The 21903-nt window shown below is 39.9% G+C and overlaps 2 protein-coding genes across 5 annotated transcripts; one reads left to right on the forward strand and one right to left on the reverse strand.

Moving 5' to 3' along the window:
- Positions 1-473: 473 nt before the first annotated feature.
- LOC105381244 (tubulin polyglutamylase TTLL13) lies at positions 474-10424 on the reverse strand. Of its 4 annotated transcripts, none has more exons than XM_048628734.1 (19): positions 10139-10424; positions 9822-9979; positions 9316-9478; positions 8768-8968; positions 8469-8561; positions 8192-8333; positions 7959-8074; positions 7435-7563; positions 6532-6685; positions 5834-5905; positions 5216-5373; positions 4293-4382; positions 3467-3593; positions 3078-3311; positions 2608-2751; positions 2127-2222; positions 1557-1647; positions 1090-1207; positions 474-754 (listed from the first exon to the last, which is right to left on the reverse strand). In XM_048628734.1, the coding sequence occupies exons 2-19, from the start codon at positions 9934-9936 to the stop codon at positions 727-729; spliced, it is 2271 nt and encodes a 756-aa protein (XP_048484691.1). In that variant the 5' UTR covers positions 9937-9979; positions 10139-10424; the 3' UTR covers positions 474-726. The 4 variants fall into 4 exon arrangements, with proteins under 4 accessions (XP_048484691.1, XP_048484690.1, XP_048484693.1 ...); XM_048628733.1 differs by having other exon boundaries at positions 9316-9481; XM_048628736.1 differs by lacking the exons at positions 474-754; positions 1090-1207; positions 1557-1647 and adding an exon at positions 1665-1704 and having other exon boundaries at positions 9316-9481; positions 10139-10423.
- A 357-nt stretch (positions 10425-10781) lies between these two features.
- Positions 10782-21871, forward strand: LOC105381279 (ubiquilin-1). The gene is made up of 11 exons (XM_048628419.1): positions 10782-11004; positions 11135-11321; positions 13254-13351; positions 13655-13798; positions 14190-14328; positions 14665-14772; positions 15186-15430; positions 16244-16357; positions 16677-16862; positions 18021-18153; positions 18677-21871. The coding sequence occupies exons 1-11, from the start codon at positions 10903-10905 to the stop codon at positions 18751-18753; spliced, it is 1533 nt and encodes a 510-aa protein (XP_048484376.1). The 5' UTR covers positions 10782-10902; the 3' UTR covers positions 18754-21871.
- Positions 21872-21903: the final 32 nt, after the last annotated feature.

Raw genomic sequence — 21903 nt, forward strand, 5'->3', positions numbered from 1 at the left:
ACTGAAGATGGCGGCGGCGTACAAATGTAAATTTAATTTTCACCCTAATCATATCGTTTATGAGTTAGTAATAGCCATAAGTACTTATTACTTCCATGGTAATAGCATAGACTAATACACTATAGTGTATATCCTAACTAATATTATAAATGCGAAAGTAACTGTGTCTGTCTGTCTGTCTGTCTGTTACTCTTTCACGCCAAAACTACTGAACGGATTTGAATGAAATTTGGTATGCATACGGTCTAGACCCTGGGAAAGAACATAGGCTACTTTTTATCCCGGAATTCCCACGGGAAAACTTTTTAAGGCGAAGCGAAGCGCGCGGGAACAGCTAGTAGTGTATAAATCTATGGTTATAGTGAGGTACTTAACTACTTATAGCAAAATTATCGGGATCTTAGTTACAAAAAAGAAAAGAAAAGTCTGGCATGATGATCCAATACAGGTAACGTACAGTAAAAAGATAAAAGAAAATTGTAAGAATTTTATTTTAGATTTAACTTACATGATTTATAAGTACGAAAATTTACAAACGTGAAAATAACAATAAAAAGACAGGCCAAGAAGTAAGTATAAAGTGAGTCTCAGAGCAAAAAGTAAAGAAATTTAAATAGGCATTGAGAATAAAGCTAGTGATATGTCCCTGATTGCAATGGAATCAATAATTACACAGGAGTAACTAGTTATTGCTAAGTTATCCCAATTGCAGAATGGATATCGTCGTCACTTGAGTTTTATTTCTGGTAGGAATCTGAAAAATAAAAAGTTAAATTAGTCCAATGGCAATAATTCGAATATTTCCAAGTATAAAAACATGAATACTATTAGCATTGCTAAATATGTAGGTTCAGTAGCATCACCACCGTATATAGCGCCATCTAGGCACCGCTGAAGCAGTCTTCTTTACATCTTTCATTCCGCTAGTTACAGCAAACACTAGCGCCATCTAGTACACATACACTACACTGTCACCCGTCCCATTACTGAGAGCGATTGGAACAAAAGTGCTCATGCTACATTACGCCTAAGCAGATGGATGATCTCAATGAAGGGCATTCTATTCTATTATAATTACAATGCACTTACGTATGCATCTTCCAGTTGGTGTATGCTCGACGCACGACCTGGGCGCGCGTGGAGCGCGGGGGGGCGGCGGCGGGGGCGGGGGGCAGCGGCAGGAGATCACTGCTTAGCACGCGGAGACCTGGATCATAGAGTAAGTAAATATACTTATATTATAAACTGGATCATTTAAGTAGGTGCATAAGGGCGTATCGAGTCTACTAATAATTATTGGGGTAGATGACTTTTTGGTAACTCTACAAATATGCAAACTCAGAGTGGGAAGTTTCCAGCCAGCTGAACCTCAGCTAGTAGTTGGTCGAGGAAAACCAAGAACAAAGAGTGTGTCGCTCTTTCAGTGAGCCATACGATAATCGGTGGATGTTGTTGGCTGATTAAAGTTTGATAATAAATAATGATGATGAAGTTGATGATACAGATCTCATAATAGCCGACTATAGGATCATAAATATATATAATTAATCTCTCACCATACTCCTCCGGAACGCCTCGACAGGCGGGGCGGCCCCGCACCGGGTGAATCTTCGCGTCGGACCGCACATTAAATTTTATCTGTTTCTTCTGCAATTATATTTTTGTCGCTTTTTATACAAACACATTTTCCGCAGCTTACACTCTCTGCTGGCAAACACAACATGTCTTGTAAGTTGCGGTGTCAATGAAAAAAAGTTAATAACAACAAAACTGAAATAGTGAATAAGTAGTTTGATAAATCACTGCTGGCCTATGTCCCATTCTACGGGGAAAGACATCTGATACAAACGAAAATTACTTACCTTTATTCGAATGTAATAAGGGTTCTGTCAGATGTTTTTCCCCGTGGAATGGGATATATAGTAAGCCCACTATAGGACATGGTCTTCAAGAGTAGAGCGTTCAAACTCCCAAGATCAAAAGGCTACTTTAACAAAAGCCAAATAAAATAAATAAAAAATCTGCTCCGGCCGGGTATCGAACACGGGACGCAGCAGTGAGTTACTAAATAGCCATTAACTTTTTTATGAATATTGGGGCATTATTGGGGTAGTAATAATATTTACTGGTCTTGGCTCGGCGGCGGAGAGGCGTCCGTACACGCCGTACTTGCGCTCGTCCTCGGGCCGCAGCGTGCCCGTCTTCTTCATCACCAGGTAGATCTGGAACACATTAGGGTGTTTTAGTATCGTACGGATGTGTACCTACCTATTCTCCGCAGCATTTAATTCCTGGGAAATTCACGAAAAACATATTTAAAAAATATTTAAACAGTTTCCTACCGGCATGAGATTGACTAACGGAACACAGCCTGATTACACTCGCGAGCATTGAAAAAGTTCCAGTGACAAAAGCACCAAATTATTCCCAAATTGAAGTACCTACATTAACGCACCAGAATACGAGTACTACCAAGTAAAAACATTTTGGCGGTGGAGTGTATTAGAAAGTCTCCTTCAGGTTTTCCAGTTGTTCAGATGTTTAAAAATAATGTCATTTTGTTACGTAACAGTGTTTTCATTGCTCATGAGTGTATCATGCCTGTACCTGTTCCAGTACGCCGTAGCTGCGTATTAGGAAGTCCCTCTGCGCGAGCTGGTTGCGGCGCTCCGACTCCTCGACGCGCAGGATCGGGTCCGGCTCGAAGGACCGGAACACGGGGGCGGGCTTGCGGGCCGTGGCGGGTTCCGGCTGAAAGTAGGTAGAGAATTTGAAATAAACATTCATTAAGTTGTTTACCACACATACTTTAGTTGTATATATGTGTGTGAATAAATCTGTTTTAAATAAATATAATATGGGTACCCTCGCGAGCAATGAAAAATTAACTGTTGACTTTTTTAATCTACCGTAACGGTGTAAGTGATTATTGTACATATAGCGTCCGCGAATAAAGGAAAATGCATGGCGGACGGTCTCAAGCTGTCTTGCTATAATTTCCAACTTTTCTTTTTTTACGAAAATTATTCTAGGCACCATCGTCAGTGTTTGCATAATAACATAAATAAATAACTCACAGGAGTGACAGTGATCTTGGAGGGTATTTCAGCCAGTCGCTTCTCTCTCTCTTCCCTCTCCCTCCGTCTCTCTCTCGCCTTGGACCGGCAACTCTTCTCCGTCACACTCGTTACACCAGTGACAGAGGTCACGGTGGTATTTGCCACACTCTCTTCTACTGATAGCTTTTTGCGTTCCACTTTAGGTTGTGGCTGTGACGGCTTTTTCAAAGCTTCCGCTTTTTCTTTTGTTTGCTGTGAAAATAAAACTACTTATTCACAAGGGAGATCTTAGTAGCAGAATAAACTCTTTATTTTAACAGGGTGTAAAACTGCATTAAGCACACTTCTCTCCTCTTGTTTCTACAAAATTCCACATGTTTAGTACTGGCATTATTAATGCAACATACCAGAAACTCTTCCTTCTGTATTCTAGTGCAGTCGCCTCTAGCCCTAGAAGACGCGGTGGCAGTGTACAATGAACCGGCAGGCTGTTGGAATAGAGCTGCATATTGATCGCCGGCCGGGTACACACGCCTGTAAGATATGGTACATAGTAATTTATTTCCTAAAAGTAGCCTGAGTATCATGAAAGTAAAAAAAAAGAAGGATAGAATCTAGCTAACTAAAAAATGAGGCACAGCAATGGCGGCGACATGAGAGTGTGTGGGTGCGTAGGTGCGACGTGATTGGCGCGCGGCGGCGGACTGACTTAGAGTGTGAATTTGTGTGTGAAACTGATTTACTTTGGGTGCCTCACTTTTTAGTTATCGAAATTCCTTCCGTAATTTTTTTCTACTTCCATTCTGAGTATGTGTTAATCCCAGATGGTCCCAAATTTCCAGAAAATCCGATCAGTAGTTTTTGTACGCGAAAGAGTATAACAAAAATATGTCCAAACAAACTTTTACGTTTTTAATGGTAGGAACCAGGATGAACTTCACTAGTTAATATGTTGTTTTTTCAAAAAATCATACCCATTTCAGTCAATGTAGTTAAAAACTTCGTTTCATTTGCCAATAACTATTTGTTGTGTACAGAACTATGAGCCTGTCTGTACACAAAACTATGCTGCGTTGCGCGACGTCGCATCGCAAAAATCTGCGACTGCTAATTTGACAGTTATGATTAAATTTATTTCTGTCGCAGATTTTTGCGACGCGACGTCACAATGAAGTTTTGTGTACAAGCCCTATTAATAACCCCTTAAAGGGAAAGATGTCAGCACCCACGTACCGGTAGTTCCCGAGATGCGTCTCCTCCCACGTGATCTGTGTCTGCCACGGGCTCGTCTCCACCTCCCTGTCTTCAGCCGCCTCCGAGTGCCTGGCGAGAGGAACACATTATTAAGTACATGTAAATGTATAATATAATAATAATAATAATATAATATGTGGGGACATCTCACACACGGCCATTTGACCCCAAGCTAGGCAGAGCCTGTGTTATGGGTATCGGACAGCTGATATATCTACACAAATACATAGATATATACATATTAAATATAAATATCAACACCCAAGACCCGAGAACAAATATCTGTCTTTAAACAAATATCTGCCCCAGCCGGGAATCGAACCCGGGACCTTCGGCATAGCAGTCAGGGCCACTAACCACTACGCAATTCGACCGTCATATACCTACTGATGGTTATTGTATTTGGTATAAAGTGCGTTTAAGACACGAGCAAGTAAATAGCTACATTATAAATAGTTACGTACATATTTTGCTCACCACGACTGTAATCCCCGAAGGGCTAGTCAGCCGAGTCACCCGCTTTTCGCTGTACATTTGTACCTACTCACGTGACAGTAGGTCGCGAGCGGTATCGTCGTTTTTGAATGAGTACAATGCACTTAGGGTACATATCTAGAATCTAGACATGCAGGTTTCCTCGCGATGTTTTCTTCACCGTCAGAGCATTTGTAACTGTCAGTGCCGGGATTCGAACTCGCATCTCCGGCGTGAGAAGCGGGATCTCGGGTCTCGGGACTCACCCGGTGGGTCGGTCACGGTGGTGGGTAGTCTCAGGCTTTTCCGCTGTACCTACATTTGTACTGACTTGGTTGGTCGCTAGAAGTTTTTGAATGTTTTGTTGAAAGTACATTTAGAACCTAGATATTATGGTTTGCTCACGATGTTTTCTCTGTGTGACTCACCCGGTGAGTCGGTCGCGGATGCGGCGCCGGTCCTCGAGCAGCGCGCGGCGTCGGTCGCACTGCCAGATGTTGAGCATGGACAGCGTGTCCGACAGCAGCGCCTCCTTCACCTCGCGGTCTAGCTGCGTGTCCGTGTGGAAACTGGGCGAGTGGTTCACCTGATGGGGCAATGGAAGTTTAGAGCGGGTGTACATTAGGCGTTTTGAAGCGCGGAATTTGGAGTAAAGAGAGTTTATCGAAGGCGTAGGTACACATACAAGCGAACGCTTTTGAACAACGACGATGTACAATTGTACATGGTACTACGGACGTTGAACGTAACGCTAAGCGCCTAATGTCTACTCGCCCATTAGTGTTGCTTCGTCTTCTAGGGCGATTTGAGTATTGTATCTTTCCAAAAATCATACAATGCGTCATGTAGTGGAGTGCGTAACAAACGAGTTTATTGTAGCTGTAGCGACATCTATTGGTAGCTTCTAGGAGCTATCCTAAGGTCACAGCAAATATAAAAGTAACGTAAACGGATCGCGTTTCCTTCTTCTGTCAACCAGGCTCGCTAAACTTAAATGAAAGGAAAAAATATAATTTATGTAAAATTATTAAGTACAGCCAACTCACCTCCAAGATAAAAGGATGTAACTTATGATCCAGCAGAATGTCGAATCCAAGTATTTCAAAGCACGCATGGACCTGAAAATATACATTCCATATCCACCATTAGACAATAAGTTCGTTGCATAGTTTCAGACACTGAAACACAATGCAGTAGTCGTATTCATTTGCATAAGAATAAAGCTAGACAATTAAAAAGGCAAATTTATGTACACGTGGGACGGCCTGTAACTTTCAGATTAAATATTATAAGTACCTACACTCCTTTTACGCATTGAAAACTTTATGTTGCGGTCTTGAATATTTAGCAATGTAACAAATATTTATACTTTTACATACAAGTATGAACAAACGAATATACTTACGGCATTAAAAATGTAGTTATACCGACTAAGTACTTATTTCCCTACTTCTTACCAGCATTAGATGGCCTAGCATGGCACAACACAAGATTTTATACTTACAGTTAAGTAGGTACTTACCAACGGTAAACCAAACATAGCTGAAGGCAGTATAACAGCCTACTCTACCTATTCTGATACGCGATCTACTTATTAATTACGAGTAATAACATTATCCTTTTATTGCACTGATTTAAAATAACAAACGAATACATAATATGTATACGACTGAATAACAACTTCCAACCAACGCTTATTTACAAGCCCAACTAAAACTACAACAAGACAAGACAAGACAACAACCATATCATGCGTGGGGAAACACGCATGGTAGCTGTGCTTCAGTATGGGCCAGGCCGATATGATCGTCTTCACGATCACTTGGTCCACGGACTGCCAGAGAGCCTCCACGTTGACGCCTTGAGACTGCAGTATCTTGTTCAGTGTAGATATCTTGCTGGCGCCCACCAAATGTTATACGGTACAATGAGGTAATTTTTTGGAAAGTTAGTTCAAGTTGGTAGTTACCAGCCCGCTTCGTATGATAGATGAACGGAAATAATCGCGTCTAGTCCAATGACAGTGCCATGATTCATGCTAAAGTAATAGGTTGAGTGGTTTATGTATGAAGTGCGGGCTGAAAACTAAGTTATAGCTACTGTAGGGTTAGGCATATTCTAGCTTGACAAAAAACGGTCATATGCAACCGGCACGTTTATTGTAACGAGACAGAGTTGCGGTTTAAAAGGCCCAAAACGTAGTTTTTCGTTAACCAGAGTGACTCCCCAGATCATGGCAAAGAGTGTCAATATATTATTTTAGTTCATCTTCCAGAGTGTTTTATGACCAACTGTTAACTAAAAAATGTGATGAACATATTGAACATGCAGCTTATTTCTACCTCATTTATGATGTAAGTAAGTAAGGTGAGGTACCTACGACGACGTAAATTGATACACATAAATAATCTAAACATTAACATGCCTTGTTTTACACTACAGGATCTCGTAGGTACATTATAAGGGGCCGCAGCACAAAACTGGTCCGTATGCTCTATTATATTATGATACGGATTTTATATCGCACTCATATTATACCTAACGGCCCGCCAGCATAGTGTGCGAGATCTAGCCCTTAAAGGTACGGGATGAGCAGTAAACCATAACAACGACAATAACATAACCTACGTAATAAAGCCTATATTACCGTTTGCTGCCGGCCTCGGAGTCGTGCACGTAGGTGCGACTGTGCTTGTTCACTGCGTAGTTGGTGAGGTGCATGAACACATTCGTCGTATTGTTCGCGCTGGGGTCGGCGTAGCGGCTCGTTGCGAATCTAAAATTGTAGTAAGTATAGTAATAGTAATATGTTCGCGACTGCAGCGCCGCCTGGTGGCGATCAGCGGAAACTATGGAAATAATATTGTGGAAGAAGCCTGTAGAATTTTCGCATTCTTGATCTGAACTCGTCACGATACGCATTTGTGTAATTTGTATTATATTAAATTTTCTTTGTAAATAAACGTAATATCAGCATAAACCTATGGATTATCATTCGCTTCAACATAAATTGGTCCTTCGAGCCGGATAAGGTTCACTAAACATAAGTAGTGCAGGTGTAAGTGTTCCTGAATAAAAACGGCATGTCAAGACGTATCCAACGGACTGCGCCAAATTTGATATGATACAGGCTATGGTATATTGGGTAATTTACATAAATTAGATAGGTACCTTACTAAGCCTTCATTGTAGACAAATATCCGGAGTGGGTCGCAGGACGTAATAAGCGTGTACACTCGCATATCGAATTTATAGCCATCCACTAAGTACGGCTTCGCGACATAAACCTGAAATAAAAAAAATATATTTTACTTACATAAGCATTCAAAATTTATTCAAAGTACAATGAAAAAAGGAAATGTTATTACCGTCATGGGGATAATTACAAATACTTAGTAAATTACCTGGCATATTAATTTCTCAGTAGGCTTGACGTCTTTCAGAGATTTCGTCAAGTAAATGCCTCGACCCTGACTCCCACATTCAGGTTTAATTATGAAAGTCTTGTTCTTACGTATCTTGCTGTAGTTTAGAGCCTCGCCAAAACTGAAAAATATGTTATAGGTATCTTACAGAATTCAATATCATCAGCCAGCTCACCTACTGCTGGATAATAGCTTATTTATGTTTTACTCTTATGTATTATTAACTAATTACATTTCTAAAGGGTACTTTACTTACTCAGCCGGCAAACACCAGGTCTTGGGAAAGAAGTTGTACTCTTTGGGATAAATTTTCTGCATTCTGTTCAAGTTACGCGCTAACAGGTCTTTCCTGAAAGACAAAAATACAATAATTATTGTAACTAGGTACTTATCTGAAACTGTACAGCGTTTCATTTAAATGACTACCTACCTATTCTTCGCATGTTGACTGATGATGGTAATCTAAACGCTTTGACGCCGAATTTATCTCGTATTACGAAACGAATAGCTAGTGGCGCCATCTAGTGACCACAACAAACATCACAACAACCTCACCTACAGATCTCGAGCATGCCGGGAAAGTGGTTGATCCTCTGGAAGCGCTTCATCTCTTTCGCTCGCTCCACCGACACGCTCATGTCGGTCCAGTAGAAGTTCCACGCCTCATCCTCGGGTACCTCTCGCATGCCGAACGCGCCCGCCACCTTCCGGATGGACTCGTAGCGACAGTTCACGAGGCAGATTGTTATCTGTGAGCTGAGATGTATGCAGGTTATGGTGTGATGAATAAATGATGCGGTAGAGGGAGGAGAGAGGGTGGGTTGTCCTTTTCGTGCAGCAGTTACAATTCTATGTATTAGAGAAGTTAATAGAGAGATATTTTATAAATCACAATCTTATTTTATATTATTTTTAACCATAGATAAATATTGGCACAAGACCAGTCAGAGTGGAAATCTACACTTGGAGCCCTATGTCCCTCATTAGGGATCCCAGGACCTGATGATGATGATAGATAAATATAGAACAACAATATGCTTTGCAATATTGCCACATGGTTATACAGTCTCGAATCAGCAATCTGATGTGAATGAAGCACCTACCGTCTTTTCTTCTTCTTCTTCCGAACAGGTTCAACGGGCATGGCGGGCCCCACTCGTGAGTTTGGCTGGGACGTGTCATCCTCTCCGTACAATTTGTTCTCATATTGGCGCATTATCTGAGCTATATTCTCTGCTGCCGTGCGCTCGTCTCGGGCTTGCTGTTCTACTTTAACAGATAAAACAAAATTAAATAGTTAAATATAAAAAACCACTGTAAAGCAGGAAAAAATAATTCGAACATTTAAGGTGAATTAAGATTCTGGGCTGGTGTTATTGTAAATGGTAGAAAATGCAATTGTAAGTATCTCTTTCCATGTTGAATTGGAGTACAGGTATAGTTGGAACTTGTCTCCAAGGCTGACATCATCATCATCACAACCCATCATGTCACCCAATGAAAGATGGGTTTTAAGCCTAGTCCACCACGCTTGTTGCTCGCTGACTAGGTTTAATAACTGCTGCCAAACAACAACAACCTGATTATAGTTACAGATATGTGAAATTACCTTCCAATGCCTTTTCAATTTTCTTTTTAGTCGCAGCATTCTTCATGAGTGTTTTTGCAACATAGGTAATTGATACATCATCATCTTCGCCTAGACATGCGCTGCTTGTATCCATTTCCAATCAAAAGGTTCGGTAGTCTATAACTACTCTAACATGACTGGAAGAAATGTAAGAATAACATTGCTTAGAAATAACATAGGATCTTTGACAGATGTAGGAGAGATTTTAAGCAAAAGGAATCCAAACACCGAGCTATTGTTGTATCGGTTACATTTTACATTATATCCAATGTGATATGATGTGATAGAAGACTTACCTCCATGTAAAACTCGGTAAAACAATACTTGACTTTGAATAATGTAAAAAACATATCAAAACTGCGGCATTGAGTAACATCAAAATAATGTCTTCTCTACATAATTACAAGTTTGAATTTAAACACGAAAGTACAGTAGAAACTCTAAATTATAATTTCCTAATTTTTTTCACTATTTAATCAATATTGCAAACACTTTTATTTTTTTATAATTTGTATGAAAATGAAAAAACGATTATCACGCAAACGCAAATGAGGTTGTGTTGTGTTTGTGTTGTTTTTGTTGACTTCTTCCCATCTTCTTCCACTTCCGCTTCCGGAAAATTTGGGAAACGGAAACGGAACTGAATGTAACCTTCACAGAAAAAGCAGCTTCCTCATCGCTATTTTACACTACCTTATCCTGATGCACCAACACTCCAGCATCTCCAAAAACTCTTCATTTTGTCATTTTAACTAGGAGCTGGTGCTGCTGGTGCAATGATCGTAAAAAAATATACTGCAATGACTTTCGTAGCTCAGAATAATAAATTATTCGCATATCTATGTTTCATTCACTCATTAACAACTAAGTCGATCGATTAAGTTAGCATTGAGAATAGAACAACACTGTGTAGAAATACCATAGACAATTATAAAAAACTTCACTTCAGCCGTCAAATCAAGTCAAGTCAAGCGAAATCGCGACGAATCGTCAAAAAATTTCAATAGTGCTTGTAAATTTGCTTTTCCGCCAAAGTACAGAGTCATCTAGATTTGCCAAAATGGCAGAAGGACAAGAAGACCCCAAAAAGATCACCATTACAGTTAAAACACCCAAAGAAAAACAACAAATTGAAATAGAGGAAGATGCAGATATCAAAAAAGTAAGTACTGTGACCAGCCAAATTTTTACTCATGGCGTAATAATACATAAATGCATACGCAATCAGTGATGACACTTGTTTAATTATTCGGCAATAGCATCTATTTACATTGAACACTATATTATTGCAGTTGAAACAAACTCTGGGCCCTAAATTCAATTCGGAGCCGGAACAACTATGTCTAATCTTCGCCGGAAAGATCATGAACGATGGCGACACTTTGAAGCAGCACAACATCAAGGATGGGCTGACGGTGCACCTCGTGATCAAGACGCCGCCGCGGCCGGAGCCGGAGGGCGGCCCGCGGCGCCCGCCCGGTCAGTAACTACCTGTCATACGCCTACAGGGTTAGGCTTCGTGTTTACTTCTTCCAGATATATTGGAATCACTCCAAAGTGCTTTTATATTCAGTTGTGTACAGTATGCAATGTGCATTATGTGCTGTTTACTTATCTCTCCAAATGGGAGTTGTATACAAGCATTACTCATCATATTTATCTATCTGCCCTCTATTAGTTGAAGACTAGATTGTAAGAAATATCTATAAAATTAGACCTTGCCCATTTATAACTTTTCACATGATACACATTGTTTTTGCCATGGGCAGATACCTTCTTGGGTTTAAGATTCCTAGAAATGAATAGCATCTGGTTCGCTAAAGGCACCTTCCTAACATGTTATCCAATGTCTAACCCACCCTGGGAGATCAGTGCTTTTAATTTCATATGTCTTTACTACTTTTCGTCGCATTGATTTGGTCCATACTGGTCTGATAGTAGGTAGGTAGGGAAAATAAGTACCAGAAACAAAAATATACAAAATTAATATGATAAGGAACAGCTTAGTTATTGTAACCAACACTGATTTTTGTTCTACATCTTGTGTTTGGGCTTCATCTTAAAAATGCAAAAAAATAACTCAGTCCATTAGTGTCTCCCATTGTACATTTGTTTATTGTGTCCTCAGTATTCATATGCCTATTTATTGGGTTCCGCTCATCTGGCATAATCTTTATTGACCAAAACTCATTTCGCATAACTCGTATGGTCTAAACTTTTTTGGCCGAACCATCACTTTGCCAAGACTTATGTGGCATAAGGCTCGTTTCGTCTAAAACTCTTTAGGCACAATCTTTAAACACCTAAGTTTCGTTTGTTCAAATTTATGTTCGTCTATACCTATGTATAATCTTGTTTATCTTAATGTTATCTTAATAAATAATATATTAAGTATGTAGTAAATGTACAAATTGTGGTATTTTTCTCCTACATCCCGAAAATCACGATATTGTATGATCAAAAAATCTAAAGTTAACGACCAATATAATTATTACAAACGCCATGAGATCGAAACCTAAAAATAGGTGCGACGACGAGCAAAGCGAGGAGGAGCGTGTTAGGTGCACATGTTCATCAAAACCAAAGCTGTTTTCCAAACAGCGGAAACAATACAAGGCACCAGTTTGCGCTATGTAGGGAGACGCTTCGTCAAAGTTAAAGCCAGACGAATATTATTACTTTGTATAAACCTATGCCATAGCATTATTAGGCTATTCAAGATTTGGCCATACCATTATTAGGCTAAACAATGTAATGCGAAATAACTTTTTACTAAACGATATTTATGCCATACGATTTTCGGCGTAACGAGACTTTGACCAAACGTTACTATGCAATACGAGATTAGGCAAAAAAATCTTATGCCAAAAAAGGTAGAACCCTATTTATTTTCTGGTTTGTTACTTAAATTTTGTCTTGTTACATACAATTTAAATATTTAATTAAATTGGTCTACTTACACTTTATACTGATGGCATAGTTTAAATGTTTCATCATTAGAATGAATCATAACATCCACACTCATTCTAAATCATGGTGTCATCTAGTCAACAACTATAGAAAAGCTAAAATGAATATATTTTTATCTAGCTAGCTTTGGTGTTCTGATAGCTTATCACCTCATCATTTACATATTAGTTCTTTGACATTGGTTGTTGAATCACACTTAAGCAAAGGAAAACATTGACCTGTGCATTATGTTTGAGTCCACCAAGCAAACCCCTTGCTTTTATAGAGCAGATTAAAATGATCTAGAATCTAGATGTACAATATAATTAACTGATAGTAGATAGACAAAAATATTGTGTTCTGAATACATCAATCAATACACCACCTACTGTTATAAGGTGAAAATCCTATGACGTCTCTGGAAATAGAATGATAAATAATTAATGATTGTTTTTGTTACAGCTGACATAGGTGCCACACCTTTTGGTCTGAACTCCCTGGGCGGTCTGGCTGGGTTGGAAAGCCTTGGACTAGGACAAAGCACTTTTATGGATCTTCAGGTGATTTTATTTATTCATTTATTTGCGCAATCAACTAGCATTGCAGAATTTCACTTGCTCACATGCATTCCATAAATTTTTGGTCTCATTAGCTGTCTCTCCACAACCTAACCTAATCATCTCCATAACTGAAGGATATTCCTGAATAGGTATTCTGATTTGCAAGTAACACACTTTTTACTGTATAAATGGTGTCACTTATAGACCCTAGATGAGTTTTAGTCCACCATACCATTCACTATTTTTAGCCATAAATTAACTTTGAATACCCTCTCACTTAACCCTATAACATTCACTTTCCAGGCCCGCATGCAACAAGAGCTGCTGTCGAACCCGGACATGTTGCGACAGGTGTTGGACAACCCGCTGGTGCAGCAGATGATGAACGACCCGGAGAACATGCGCTCGCTCATCACCTCCAACCCGCAGATGCAGGATCTTATGGCTGTGAGTATGCATACTATTGCGTACATAGTTTATGTTTCATCTATGTAGGTACACTTTTTTATTGCACATTTCACATAAACCACTATATGGTCACACTTAATGCTGAAATCTGAAGCTGAAGTAATTCAACAGGATTCCTCCTGTTCCGGAACACACAATCTTTTTATTGTGTTGGTGACAAACACAAGAGCTAGACTAGGGTTTGTCACGTGGTAAAAGAATAGGTTGCTGACTGCCCAGGGTTCACCAGACATATCTATGAGATAGGTGTTCACTAGAGGACACACTTTTCGTGCATCTTACTGCCACTTCAGAAGAGGTTTTCTGATTTCCGACTACTTCATCAGCTATGACAACTGTGCATAACCAACTCCTCTATTCACCTCCCCAGCGCAACCCGGAGATCAGCCACATGCTCAACAACCCGGAGCTGCTGCGGCAGACCATGGAGCTGGCGCGCAACCCCGCCATGCTGCAGGAGCTCATGCGCTCGCACGACCGCGCGCTCTCCAACCTCGAGAGCATCCCGGGTGAGTCACGAGCGAGTGGGTGAGTGAGTGACAATGGAGATGGTGGCAAGCTTACTATGGCGACCAAACTAATGGATTGCTGGAAGCCTACTATTGTATTGTTGAAAGTCTACAGCTGCAGCAGCATTACTTGATTTGATCCTTGTAAGGCCTACTTCCTACATTAATGTACTTAGACCACAGCTTATCCTATAAATTCAACTGAATCTCTAGATTCGTTATGCTGCTCATTTAGAATGAATGAACGTGTACACTAGATTCAACCACCATGTATCATTTAAAACATGTATTTCATTTAATCCCCATATCTCATAGACTATAACTTGTCTCTTCCAGGTGGTTACAACGCGCTGCAGCGCATGTACCGCGACATCCAGGAGCCGATGCTGAACGCGGCCAGCAGCATGGCCGGCAACCCCTTCTCCGGACTCGTCGACAACTCCGGTGAGGATGTGTTACTGCAGAATATAGTATAAATGGGTATATTAAGCCGAAAAGGGGGTCCTTATGGATAACTTTTGTTCTATGACTTTGGAAAATTTGTCCGTAGCCGTAAATTTAGCCGTGAATTTAGAGCTATGTGTATAAATACAAGGTACAAGGGATAAAATACTTGTTCAGTTGGTCACGTGACTTTTTACTATATGAGAGGTCTACTTCCTATAGTAAAACTCTTATTTATCGCAGTATAAAAGTGGAATGACCACTGAAATGTCATCCCCTTTTGCAGATTTACATAATTTTGTTTAAGCTTCAGAAAATTCATCATCATCAGCCACTCGATTCTGTATGAGGTATTTTTGCTTCAACTTATTAAGTCTCTTAATTTAATCATCAAAATTTTCCCCACCCCCCAGACGGCACCAACCCGCAAATCGGGGCCGAGAATCGCCAGCCGCTCCCCAACCCGTGGAGCCGTGGGGGGCCCAACCCGCCGGCCTCGGGGCCCGGCCTCATCAACACGCCCGGCATGCAGTCGCTCCTGCAGCAGATGTCTGAGAACCCGCGTCTGATACAGTCGATGCTGTCGGCCCCGTACACGAGTAATATGCTGCAGGCTCTCGAGGCCGACCCGGAGATGGCCAGCCAGCTTATTAATCAGGTGTGTTACTGTACCTAATTATGTAGATTCACCCTGGGCATTCAGCGACAAGGATACTGTAAGCCAATGGCGTTAGCAAGCGATCATTATAGCGCGCACGAATCGCGTCGCGAGCTCTAGTCCGAGATACACGCGCGGACCAATAGCGAGCGAGCATCATAGCGCGCACCAATCGCGTCGCTCGATCCAGTCTATAGGGCGTCGCTAGCTCTAGTCCGAGCGCGACCAACCCGAGGTTAGAGATAGACACGTGGACCAATAGCGAGCGAGCATCATAGCGCGCGCCAATCGCGTCGCAGTCTACAGAGCGCGCATGCAGTCCCTTCTGCAGCAGATGTCTGAGAACCCGCGTCTGATACAGTCGATGCTGTCGGCCCCGTACACCAGTAATATGCTGCAAGCTCTCGAGGCTGACCCGGAGATGGCCAGCCAGCTTATTAACCAGGTGAGTTGGGATTGCTTTTAGTGTCTCATAACAGGGGTCTCCTCGAGTTATAATCTACTGCATAAGTAATCTCACTGGGTAATCTTGTCACCGCAGTGGCAAAACTTAGGCAAAAAGGCCTAAACCTAAGGCAGTTTTCACGAAAAGGTAACAAACTACAGATGACAGCGAACGTTGTTAAGGATACTTGCACTTCTAGCATCTCACGTTCTCCTGGGTGTCTTTCTAGACACCTCAAATAAGACTGCACTGCTGCGTTTGACAGTCGCTTTATGTTAGAAAACGGTTTGGCTTCCTTCTTTACTGTAAAATTACACATCCCATAAATTCAATGATCTTTTAACTATATCTATAATTATCTTTTCCAGAACCCGATGTTCGCGAACAACCCTCAGCTGCAGGAGCAGATCCGCACCATGATGCCGCAGATGTTGGCGCAGCTGCAGAACCCCGACATGCAGCAGATGATGACCAACCCGCAGGTGAGAGAGAGGTGGATGGACCAATAGCGAGCGAGTGGCATGGCGCAAGCCAATGACGAGCGAGTGGCATAGCGCGCACCAATGGTATCGCGATTCGCGATCGTGAGCTCTTGTTTCCAACTCAATGACTAGATGGGGCAGATGCCTGACACGACTGGGGAGAGCTAGGCGCAGAACAGACTATTTTACATGTGCATCTAACAGTATAATAAGTAATTTCTAAGCTTCAACGATTTCATGGGATTGCCAAATTGAAATAAAACATTTGAAAAGTTCGATTAAATTAATCTGTTAAATCATTATCTATTTCATTCCGCAGGCCTTGAACGCGCTCCTGCAAATTCAGCAAGGCATGGAGCAACTCCGCTCTGCCGCGCCATCTCTCGTCACAAACCTGGGACTAGGCGCCGCGGCCGCCGGGGCCACGCCCCCCGCCGCGCCCGCACCTGCCCCAGCCAATCCCAGCGCGGCGCGGCAACAGAACAACACTGAGCTCTTCACGCAGGTTGGTTGATGTTAGCCACGCCCAATAGATGCGTGAAAGGTGTTGTGTGATTGGGTCTTTTCATTGTGTACTTAGTTGCGATTGGTTGCTTTGTTTTTAGATTATGTTTGAATGGTGGAATTTGGTGACGATAGTTCTATGTTAGACTGTTCTAAGAATGGAAGTTTTATCGTATTATCTTTTTCGAACTAAGGTTAATAAACCATTAAAGTAGCTGGCCCAATATAAGCGTGGTTTCACTCATGGTTCCGCCCCTAAAATGGCGGCAATCACTCGTGCAACCACTGACATGTAGATAGATATGACACCGTTTCTCTTTCCACACGGGGGAACGACGCAGACGCCGCCGGCTGTTAGTTAATGAAGGAAATTAAAGATAATGCTTCATGTGAGTCTGAAAAGTGTAATGAAAACAGTAGTGTTGAATAAATATTAAATTAGGTAGCTTAGATGTAGGTAATGTTGGAAATTCATGTGGGTTGGTATTTTCTTTAGGAATCTACAGAGATTTGTGTGTATTTTTCCGGTCGGACTTTATGCAGATGATTCATTTTAATTCGATGATATTGTTTGTAAATTATGTGAGTTGTTTGCTGGTTGACGTATTTTTACCGCTACTTATTTGGTATAGATTCGATGTAGATAATTCTTCAACGTAGAAACAGGGCAAAGTTCATATATTTTTTAAGCGTAGTTTTTAAACGTACCTATATGGTCCGAGCACATTATGTCGGGGTGCAGCGCATATTAAACGTATGACAATGCGTCCCGGCATAGTTCATATAAAATGTAATATTATTATTAGTGTGTACCAATTATTATGACCTCATTGATGACAATTTCCGTAATTTAAATTAATTTATTCTCATTGACATTGTAAATAATTTAATATATTTATAGAATGTAAGCTGAAAGTGTATAATAAATTGTTTTAACGTAATGCATGCATGCTACCACCAACATAAAATTTTGTACGCCAATTAGGCATAACATAGAGGACTTAAACATAAACACCCAACAGCATTTTAATTGTACCTATGTTAACAAATAAATGGATTTGATTTGATTTGTATTGCAGCGATTTTTACGAGGCGAATCGGACAGCATAGATATCCCAAATCGACCAAACAATCTAACACACGCCCTTAAACTTCCCAGTTCATGCAACGGATGGTGGCGGCGATGGGCTCGAGCGCGGCGGGCCCCATGCAGCCGCCCGAGCAGCGCTACTCGCAGCAGCTCGACCAGCTCACCGCCATGGGCTTCCTCAACCGGGAGGCCAATCTGCAAGGTTGGTACCGCTTTTGACAGCCTACAGGTCTTTTTAACGTAAGTGAGAATCAACGCAAATTCATGCAGCGCCCGAGCTGCTAGCGCATGACTCTCCCGCTACTACTTGTAAAAATGGCGTGTTTGCAAACTGTAACCCACAGAATATAAATAATCGAGTCAATGTATGGGAATGCGCTGACTCGATTGTTTATGGCCTGTGGGGAAAATCGAATGCAAAAGCGTTTTTGCAACACTATCGCTACGACAGACGATGGCATTACTAACCTATAATCTTCACCTTTGTTACTCATCCGACCCCAACTTTTTCTCTCATCCTCTCTTTCTTCTGAAAAATTTAACTGAATTGCATAGCTGTTACAAAATTATGTATACTTACGTACTTCCTAGTATATTATTATGATTCGCGATGAGTTACCTCTGTATTTCTGTTGTCACAAGCAGTAGCGACGAGTTATCTCTATTCAGTTTCCTCAGGCAGATTACATTCTCTTATTAACATTATATCTTATATCTTTCCACAGCTCTGATCGCGACATTCGGCGACGTGAACGCAGCAGTGGAGAGGCTACTCGCCCTCGGGCAGCTGTCCATGAGCTAACACTGAGGCCCCCGCCCCCCGCGCCCCGACCTCCCCTCCCTCCGCTTACTTACCTCCTGTAGGGGCAACCACAGGCGTGAAGTTTGGGTAATGTGCACGTGAGTTGGTGTGAAAGACGGTCCTTAGGTAAGCTGAAGCTTTAGGACTTTTTTTGGTCGCATAAATATTACTGTTGGGGCAGTATAGAATACAACTGCCGTGAATGAAGAAACAATATTAAATTGACATGAGTACTGACAGACCTAAGGTTAGAGCGAGATAGCATGAGTCCGTCCGCCATATTTATATTGTTTCTTTATTTCTCGGCGTTATACTTCTGTACCTTTAACATACGTAGCTAATTGTTTCGCCCACTCACATCACGAGCGCGAGATAAACTTATTACAGGTTCTCGTGAGACCCATGCTACAGCCCCAGATGACAAAACTCCAGTCTCAGTTGATGCTGTACAGTATACAGAATATTTACTATTGCTTCAGTTTACGGGAGGCCGCCCTTTACGCCTAATATACGGGATATTTTGACATCAAATATTGCACAAACGCCTACGCCTGTGGTTGGTCTTTGGCAAGATTTTGTAACCCCAGCCGGTTTCTAGAATGACAATCAATGCGACGCGGTGTAAGATATGTTGAAGAACAAAGTTCTCCCTTAGCGAATGGTTTAATTGCAGATTTTATTTGATGGACTTTACCAAAACCAGAAGGAAGTTAAGTATTTCTTGTTCATATTGATTATATACACTTCTAGAAACCGGCCCCCTGAACTAACTCACTGTGTGCCAATCGGATATAATTAGTAGTTTTAGTTTGATGTTGGATTTAGATGATTGGTTCGTTCAAATTGATTTTAAATCTGTTTTAACGCTAAATATCTACTAACTTACTACATACATACCTACCTAGATAGTTCTATTAGATTTCAAACACAAACTTGCTCATAAGGTAAGAGCCATTGTGGGATTCGAATGTTTTGACAAGAAAAATGCTTGTCGTACGTGTAAAAGTAGGTTCCCATATTTATTTCAGTAGCTAGTCGTTAGGATAAACTATATTTTCTGTATGAATACTGATAACCGAGTTAATACTAGATTGGCGCACAGGTGATGTTTTCATTTCAAAGATAATTGTGACCCTATAAATATCTATAACTAATTATTCCGTTCATGTGTAATTAAATAACGGATTTAATTTAATCAAGTGGTGATTGTAATTTAGTCACATTTTAATAATTTACATGCACAGATTTGCTCATTCATGATAGCAGTAGATATGCATTCTATTTAGGTGTACTAGATATCCCTGCTATTAAATAAATGTGTGACTATTTTTGTTTTGTAAACTAAACTACTAAACTAACGTTGTCCAAAAATATATTGGAATTTACCCAAAAGCTATAATGATAATAATACCTATGTAGTTCGTTTTCAAATACATATTTACTTTTTATATCATCGATCGGGTTTTGAACATTTATTTTGAACTGAATACCTACTGGTAATGTATTGCTGTTACAGCGAGGTACAAGTAAGTGAATGGGAGATAGGCTTCATCCTATAGAATTGAAACATTTTACATCCTTAAATTTTTCTAAGAAATAATCGACATAACTTTCATCTAAAAGTGTCATTTTTATAATTATTAGTTGTTTCATCCATTCCTCCTTGTTTTAGGTTTAATACGAAATTGTTGTTCATTTTCATAAAAAAAGCATTTGTAATTTAAGAAAAGGGTATAGTAAAAATTTTGTTAATTTTACTATAACACTATTTTGTATAGAAATATATATTTCTATAGGTTACTTTTAAATTAATAAAAGCACTTGTCTGCATATTTGCAAAATCTTGCGTAATTATTACGTTAAATACTGTAATTTGTGTAAATATTTTTTCTTACAATTTAAATATTTTGTCACTTTTAATACACTTGATTTTGTAATAGTTTCTTAAATAGTACATGTTATTCGTCACATGAACTCATAAACGATTTGTTATGCCATAGGGAAGTTGTAGGAAAATAACAGACTAATTTAAACCATCATCGATTTTTCTAACATATATTTTAGTCAAGTGCTATCCTATTCAGAGTTGTGTGACCTGGAAAATAAATTATTACTTACTCATAGTCAACAGGTGAAACAAATCGGGGCGACCACAAGTCCGCACTCGCCAAAATATATACTATGTAAAAGAAAACAGGTGACAGTAGATCGGGAACTTGACTGAATTTCTTTTAGCATTAGACAGAAGGTCAAATAGAGACATGATAACATCGTACGGTAAAAATTCTAGTATGTAAAGAAACTATATGAAAATAGCAAATGGACTAATGCTGTCTCGTCTGTCAATACAACTTCAGGCCATTTTTATTCCTATGTTACCTGATCAACATCTGCATCTATGACTTGGTATAATGCTAGAAATGGTATAGTTACAAACACAATATTTAACAGATAACTGTTGGTTGACCTTATTTTATTTACGAGTTTTTTTGTGGTGGTTATAAAACAAGATTTTAGCTTTTTTGTAGCTTTATAATATTATTGTAGTGGTTTATAGTTAATTAAATTTAAGTTGTATAAAGTATGAAAGGATTACAGCTTGGTTTATTAAACGGATGTGACGTTTTGAGTAGGATGGAAAGTTTCCTTGATTATGATATGAAATGAATGACATTGTAAACACAGTTTTTTGTTACATCCTCAAATAATTTTATGTATTGGGCAGTATATTACATACAACAATCACATATAACACAAGTCACATCTTAATCAGAGATAAAAACACCTTCATTATAAGACAGTAATCAATGTCCTGTCCTCTTCTTTAACCAAAAAGTTTTCAGATATGATAATTATAATGTACTTGGTAGATGTACAACTTGAATATTTATTAAATTCACAGGCCAAATTAAAATAGAACATGGTTTAATTTTTGTTTGGTGCAAATTTCAATACAAGTATTTTTGAAAACTAGTATGCACACTTACTATATTTTAATATAAAATGTGTGTACTCCTGTGATGTATTTTAGACTGCTAGGATTGTCTAAAATTTAAAGAATCTGGGTGTAACAATATTATTATGTGACAGAATGCAATGAATAAAAATATAAAAGAGATTATTGTTTTATTCATAATAACATCTCTAAAT

Source organism: Plutella xylostella, chromosome 21 (assembly GCF_932276165.1).
Source record: "Plutella xylostella chromosome 21, ilPluXylo3.1, whole genome shotgun sequence".
Classification (NCBI taxonomy): Eukaryota; Metazoa; Arthropoda; class Insecta; order Lepidoptera; family Plutellidae; genus Plutella; species Plutella xylostella.

Excerpts from the sequence above, each read along its gene's own strand:
- LOC105381244 (XM_048628733.1), bottom strand. The coding sequence starts at position 9,936 with ATGGATACAAGCAGCGCATGTCTAGGCGAAGATGATGATGTATCAATT. Across the intron at positions 8,969-9,315 it reads AAGAAGAAGAAGAAAAGACG|CTCACAGATAACAATCTGCC; the intron begins GTAGGTGCTTCA and ends CATACATCTCAG. Across the intron at positions 1,208-1,556 it reads AGGCGTTCCGGAGGAGTATG|GTCTCCGCGTGCTAAGCAGT; the intron begins GTGAGAGATTAA and ends TCTATGATCCAG.
- LOC105381279 (XM_048628419.1), top strand. The coding sequence starts at position 10,903 with ATGGCAGAAGGACAAGAAGACCCCAAAAAGATCACCATTACAGTTAAA. Across the intron at positions 11,005-11,134 it reads AAGATGCAGATATCAAAAAA|TTGAAACAAACTCTGGGCCC; the intron begins GTAAGTACTGTG and ends ATATTATTGCAG. Across the intron at positions 14,773-15,185 it reads CGGACTCGTCGACAACTCCG|ACGGCACCAACCCGCAAATC; the intron begins GTGAGGATGTGT and ends CCCACCCCCCAG.